The sequence below is a fragment of the Triticum aestivum genome, chromosome 5A, assembly GCF_018294505.1.
Source record: "Triticum aestivum cultivar Chinese Spring chromosome 5A, IWGSC CS RefSeq v2.1, whole genome shotgun sequence".
Classification (NCBI taxonomy): domain Eukaryota; kingdom Viridiplantae; phylum Streptophyta; class Magnoliopsida; order Poales; family Poaceae; genus Triticum; species Triticum aestivum.
Genome location: NC_057806.1, coordinates 535034664 through 535041916, shown reverse-complemented (window position 1 = coordinate 535041916; position 7253 = coordinate 535034664). Strand labels below are relative to the sequence as shown.

The window sequence follows — 7253 nt, the reverse complement described above, 5'->3', positions numbered from 1 at the left end:
TATTTATTTGACATGAAGAAAGCAATAGCAATAAAAGTGAATAATCATAATTCTAAGCTAACGGATGGGTCTTGTCCATCACATCATTATCCTGATGATGTGATCCCGTTATCAAATGACAACTGATGTCCATGGTCAAGAAACCTTAACCATCTTTGATCAACGAGTTAGTCTAGTAGAGGCACACTAGGGACACGGTGTTTGTTTATGTATTCACACATGTATCAAGGTTTCCGATCAATACAATTCTAGCATGAATAATAAACCTTTATCATGAATAAGGAAATATAAAATAACAACTTTATTATTGCCTCTAGGGCATATTTCCTTCATGGAGGTGGTAAATATGAAGTGTCAAACCCACAAGGAGCTAAAGGTAAGATAAATATTCTCTTAGGTCCTATCTTCCACTGATACAACCTAACATACATCGAACATTTGCTTTTCCTATGAAATAAAACTATAAGTACTTTGCGAGAATGAAAAGAAGTTTTGCAAGGTAATAAATAACTTGTATATAAAAGTTAGGTGTTGTTTGAGTAAAAGTATAATAAATTAAAGATAACGAGTGGGAAAAAGTGGTAGTAGGATGTGCGGAATTATCCCTAGGCAATTAGCTAAGTTACTAAACAGATTATCATCATTGCAGTTTATTGGTGGGAGAGGCCTCTGCTAATGTAGTATTCATACTTTGAATCATATGTACCTATGATTGAAACATTAGCAAGCATCCATAAATACTAACATTGTTCCTTAAGGTAAACCCAACCATGCATTAACATATACTGGCCCCCTTCAATTCCATATGATTATGCATCAATTTCTACACTCAACCTCGGCAATATCTGACACTTTGATCGCCCTATGCATAGTCCTATTAACATACTACCAACCCTAAGGTTTGATCCACATGCCGCTCATATGATGGGCACCAAAGGATAGCAACATAACCACATGCAACTCAAATCAATCATAGTAATTCACTAATTAATCCATAGGACAAAAATAATCTACTCGGATATAATAGCGATGAAATAAATCATTGGACAATAATTTATAGCATCAAACATCATGTTTAAGTAGGGGATTACACAGGTTTGCGGGAGAGTGGGCCACTGTATATGAACCTTTCCTTGACTAATCTTATTTATGTTTTTATGATGTAAATGTTATATGTGTGATGTGTTGATTTGTAAGCTTGTTATGTGATGTATTAGTGTTGTATCTTCTCATTTTGTGGAGGAAAACTTCTATGTTGTGTGTTGTATTTTTTATATGGTTACACTAATGATTTGTTTTACTTAGTGAATGAAATAATGGACAATATGGGCTAAAATATAGATGGGGTAGAGCAAACCAAGGCCCATAGTAATTACCAATACAATAGATTAGTAAATAAAGAGCTAGGTAGATAGAATAAAAATATTTGGATAGAAAATAATATAGAAATAAATTCGCCCATGGCCCCATAAATAATGCATTGGATGGACCCAAATATTTTGGTTAAAAAATGGACCGTACTGATGGGATGCCACGTTGAATGCCACAATGGAGCCCACCTCATCGTAAATCAGTGATGGTTTATGTCAGCACATAGTCCTAGGACCTTGTCAGGGCTAAATGGGCTTAGGGAAGATCTTTGATGGTCAACAACCAAAACATGTGATGGTTTGAGGTGCATCACGGCTTTCAAAATATGACAGTGAATACATAACGAGTCCCAACAACCATCACAATACACTTGTGTGCCAGTTTTTTCGAGTGATATGTGATGGTTCAGGACCTCCATTCATCAACAAATTTCTAATAGTGTGCATTGTACACAGTTATGGTATAATTATTGTGCTTCATACAAATGCAATACATCATTATGCAACAATAATAGTGAACTTAACAGATTTGACTTCCATCCCTGGTTGTAGAGTTTCTGATTTTAATTACTATCGTCGCGAGAGTCATGAGACACACATAAACATGTGGGAGTATACTGCTTGCATTATGCAGTTTCAGAAAGCACGCTAATGCATTTGTATGTTGATTATCCCTTCTTGACATGTTTTGAAAGCCTTGAAGCCGCATCCTTAATGTGCCTGAAAGACTCGACAAAGTCATCCAGAAGTTGAGTATAATTTGGAATTATTTCCTCATCGACTGACAGAATTACCTTAATAGTGCCATTGTAACTCTGATAGTGTACAATTAAAGCCTGCAAAAAGAAATGGTAATTAAATACAAAATCAGGCTGCAGATGATTAGAGTATTCTAGGTTTATTTCCAGTCTCTTTTATATTTTTGCAATCAATTTTTCTCTTATTGTTTCAAGGATCCGGGCTTAAATTTTTGTGTGTATATGCCTACCCAAGGTCAAGTCATCTCAGAGCCCTTAGTGGTGAACTATTCGGAGAGATGTATATAGAGTTGCATCTAACCATTTGTTGCGTTTTGGGTTAAAGTTCACAATCTCAAGAAAGAGTGGAAATGCAACTACATAGTTACTCCTACTTAAACTTGTTATTTCATATCTCTATTGGCGAGAGGGGTGAGAGCATACACCTTGTTTTGAGTACTCTTTAACTCAAATTTGTTCCTTCTTATTGTATACATTGTGGTTCCTCCAAGGTGCATCCACCATTTTGGATATAAATGTACAACGAAGTATAAACTAAGGAAGCATATGTGGTTTTTGATGTTTTGAGTTCTGATTCTTGTTTTTTTTGTTCTAGTAAACCGGATTAACTTGCCCAGACTTATTTCATAATTCATATGTACTAGAGTACTTATGTTTGAAAGCGCCGAATACCAATGTCCTTGCATTGTGGACAATGTGGTGGATGATTTGGGTTGACAAAAGTACAAATGTGGCTTAAGATTGAAGGTTTCGATGTAAGATCATGGCTGACTTACTTGTGGAATACCATAGATGGTAGGTGCAATGAAGACAGATGGGTGTCCATAGAACTCTACTTGCTCTGTTGGTCCAACCATGTTCGAGAACGTAGTAGTTGTATTTGTGAGCATAAGACCGATGATAAAAGCACCTGCCTGCTTGGATTGTCAAGTTGAACAATTATAAAATGGAGAATAATAACTAAATAAAAGAAGTGTTAGTTTGCTAGACAATGAGTTGCTTAATTGTCTGAGTTTGATATTAGGAAAACATATCAGTACAAACGGGAAAAAGAAATACCTTCAGGCCAAACATTTTCACAAAAAGCTCGCTAATCTTACACGTGAAGATAACTTCAAGTGAGCTCTTTTTTCTATCCAGGGTCTTCTTTGCCTTCCGAACATATGCAAGTGGATCATCGTGTACCGCTAATTGAAATGGAAGGAGGATGTAGCCTATTTGATTTCCCCATGCCACATCATTACTTTTACCCGATACTATTATATTAACATATGTCTGCACATAGTTGTAAGAAAACATTACATTAAAGTTATGATGCACTACAAATTAATAATATATTCTCAAGCTTGCATTTGGAAACTAATTATGCATCAGCAAATGAGTAACGAAACTAGCTACTCCAAGAGTGACTAGTAATATACAATGTTTTTTCACCTGATCATGTGAACATATGTAAAATCATTAGTTTGTCATATTTTCATAGATACCATGATTTATATTCTTTTACTAACATAATCGTATGGATTTTATGACCAAATTTGCATGTTCGAGATTGTCCCGATGTCTGAAACGTCATCTAATTAGATAAGGAAGGAGGAGTAATATTTTGGTGACAGAGATATATAAATGAAAAAAAATCAATAACTAATGACATGCATTTGAAACTTCATGCATATTTCCATAAACAAACTTACATGTAGGCTAGCTGTTGGCCTTGTATAGGGTAACCTAACATAATTTGAAGATAAGTTGCACAAACATGTACAGTAAAAACAACAAATTGTCAGAATGTACATCTCTTACCAGACTTACGAAAGTAATATTGTGATAGAGCAGCAGAAGTGACTCCGACTAGCACATCATTAACAGTCTGTGGAAAGAAAATAAAAATACAGAAAATGACGCTTCAGCGACTAGTTTAACCTGACTCAAAAGAGATGAGCTTCCTGATATATATAGCTATACGTGATATTATCATATACTCCCTCTGTCCCATAATATATGACTTTTTTAACACTATACACAGTGTCGAAAAACGTCAGGTGGTATATACTTACGCAGTTCATGGCATTCTTGATGAACTTGACGTCGTCCAAGCTAAGGCTCCGGTGCACGAAGCGCCTGCGGGGGTTCAACGTAATTTCACTGTCCGCGCGTCTGAAGAGCGTGTTCGGGTCTCTCAGAAACACAATCGTCGCAGCAAAGAAGATGACGTCCACCAAGGTGTTCCATGCAAGCACGAGGTACGGCCAAACGCATGCGACGAATGCCGCCAGGGCTCCCGCGGGCAGCGGCTGCCGGTGTTGCGGCTCGTAGATGGCGCCCGTGCGCGCCGGCTACCGAGGGGCTACCAAGACTACCCATGGCTACTTTAGTTTCAAGGGTCGTTGGCTACTCGATCGATCGACACTCCATGCTAGGTGTAATATATAGGATGACAATGTTTTTTGCTAATAAAAGCGGCAAGTATGACAATCAATGGCACTACTATACACACAGTTGAAGATCATCATCGTAAGGGATCTGGAATCGTCCCTACCGGCTTGCTGCTGATGTGGTCCCACATTGCACACTGTTGTTCAAGAATAAACATCTGCGATGTGTTTCACATCACAAACAGATGAGCACAGTGAAGCATGCATTCAGTACCTCACTGAAGATGCTCTGCCTAGTTGAACCCATGCAACTACAATTTTGTGGTGTGCAATATCGAAAAAGGCTTGAACCCCGTTTTATAGATAAAGCAGCAACCGAGCATTACAGCATGACACTGCATCACACAACAAGGAAAATGCAAAGACAACGGTGCCGAGGATAGCAAACAAAGCCCCAGAAAACAACAAGCACACAACGAAAGAAAGAATTGAGCACTGCTTGGAGTCCCTGGGGCCCTCATCCACGATCAGGTAACCAGAGTAGAGAACATAATCAACTTGTGGGGAGACTAGACGGCAGAGGAGGCCATGTCATTGCCAACACTTGGAAGACAAGCACCACCATGCCAACAAGCTCCATCGCCAAAAGAAGCCCCCTGGCTGCTCGCCCTGGATCGAAGGGCACCGCACCGTCTAACGGTGAAGGCATGCACCCAAGTGCCTGGCCATAAACGGATGACGAGGTCCCAAGGTGAGGCCTTCGAACACAACTCTTCACTTGAAAGCATCACCATCACAACCATAGAACCATCAACGCTAAGAGAAGAAGCACAATCCACACCCAGACCTCGACCACCGGTAAGTAGGAACATAGCTCATAGGACAGAGCCTCTAAGAAGGGAACGACGCCATAGTGCCGCCACCGTCCAGTCCAACATGTCGGACCAAGGGTTTCACCTCGAGCCCAAGGAGGAGGAGAATATCCCAGGTGACGCCTCCAAGAAGGGGAACGACACTGAAGAGCATCACCGTCACCGTCGCCGACACCCTTGGGCAAAGTTTCTCTTGTGAGCGCTCACCTACCTCCCACAGCCCACCAGCAACACAAAGGTAGACAGATAGAGATGAAGACGAACACTCGAGAATAGGCAAGGAGAAGTAACGCCAACTCCCACCCACGAATGCCTCCCGCATGTATTTTCTCGCTGCCCACACGGTCAGGACAGAACAACAAACCTACACGATGACACCCGCCGCAAAGCAACCGCCAGCCCCAGGCCCGAAGAACCAACCTAATCTACCTCCAATCGAGAGATGGGTCGCAAATACGCAGCGAGTCGCCACCGCTCGCCACCACCACCGCCACCTCACACCGGAGACCACCTGATGACGGGGACAGAAAGGCACTGATCTGGGTCGGCCAGCAAGAACTCGACGCATCGGGGCCACCACGAGGACACCATTCATGGCCCGAACCCCCTGGTCAAAAAATGGAGGTGCATTGCGCCAATATACCCGTGCCTGGGTGGGCCGGCCCCTCCCATCCCAAGTCACAGAATATAGCAGGAACAGAGCCCATGGCCGTGCTGCCAAGCGCACACAACGCTGGAGGAGTGAAGGCGCCATGGACCAAGCGGAACACCACGGTCGCCACTAGAGTTAGATCCATGCCATGACACCTCATTAGGATGGGGGTGAAGCAAGGAGACGATGTAAGGGGAAGAGGAAGGAAGGAGGCAGGAGAGGACACTTTGCCACCACCGCGAACCGGCCGGCATCCACCAGTAATGAGGTGGAGAGCCTGGAGGGGGTGCCGGCGGTCTAGAGGAACCCTAGTCCTCCCCTGTCGCCCTAGAGCGAACATAAGCACAGATCACATATACTTCATTGATACTTCCCAATAGTATATACATTGACAAAATGTGTAATGTCGCATCCATTCATTCACAACCATTCATATGTTCACAAACCAGTATCTATGACATAGCCATCTAAACAAGTTCATAGCCATGAACCCAAAATGCGAACTAGTATAAATATTACAATGCACTAACAAAATCAAAGAAAAACCTTTGCTTTCTTGGTTATGCCGTTGCCTTTGAAAGACGACGTGTAAAACGGAAGAAGCCAATGTGTTTCCAGGACCCTAGACCCACGATGCCACCGGAGTAGCTCTATGTCCTCTATCCGCAACTCTCGGCTTTAGTTGCCATCGTGTGAATTTAATCAAGTCGTGTGGTGTGAAGCATGCATAACTTCAAAAGCGAAGTAATGACAATGAAATTATTTGGAGAACAAAAAAGATAGTGACCGTGAATAATCACGGGGAAAAGATAAGACTTAGAACCAAACCACAATTCTTTTTAATTAAAACCTGAGAAATCTAGGGCCTTGGTGATACTGCTACACATATCCCCACTACTGAACTTGATACCACAACAACTCAAGAATCAAAATGGTATATTGTAGGTGGTCGGGTCGTTCAGTGCTCCAAGGCCAAAGATGCCTGCTTGCCGTACTGCGTCAAGTTATCCTTATAAAGGACGAGTAAATTCGTCAATCGCATTTACCAATTTACCATGGTGCATACTAACATGATTCATGGTTAGTTGATGTTCGACTTCAAAGCTATTCTGTTTTCCCCACAAGAAAAACAAAGCTATTCCGTTTGAGCATGCACAGGTCTGGTTCCATCATAGAACAATAAGAATTTGATAGAAAGATGAGGTACAACACCTACCAGAAGATTA

The 7253-nt window shown here is 41.4% G+C and overlaps 2 protein-coding genes across 2 annotated transcripts; both read right to left on the bottom strand.

Annotated features, from left to right (window-relative positions):
* Window positions 1-2038: 2038 nt before the first annotated feature.
* LOC123101494 (wax ester synthase/diacylglycerol acyltransferase 5-like) lies at window positions 2039-3427 on the bottom strand. The gene is made up of 3 exons (XM_044522924.1): window positions 3188-3427; window positions 2905-3042; window positions 2039-2206 (listed from the first exon to the last, which is right to left on the bottom strand). The coding sequence occupies exons 1-3, from the start codon at window positions 3425-3427 to the stop codon at window positions 2039-2041; spliced, it is 546 nt and encodes a 181-aa protein (XP_044378859.1).
* Window positions 3428-3879: 452 nt separating this feature from the next.
* Window positions 3880-5697, bottom strand: LOC123101493 (wax ester synthase/diacylglycerol acyltransferase 7-like). Its single transcript, XM_044522923.1, has 4 exons — window positions 5461-5697; window positions 4668-4721; window positions 4186-4464; window positions 3880-3998 (listed from the first exon to the last, which is right to left on the bottom strand). The coding sequence occupies exons 1-4, from the start codon at window positions 5695-5697 to the stop codon at window positions 3912-3914; spliced, it is 657 nt and encodes a 218-aa protein (XP_044378858.1). The 3' UTR covers window positions 3880-3911.
* Window positions 5698-7253: the final 1556 nt, after the last annotated feature.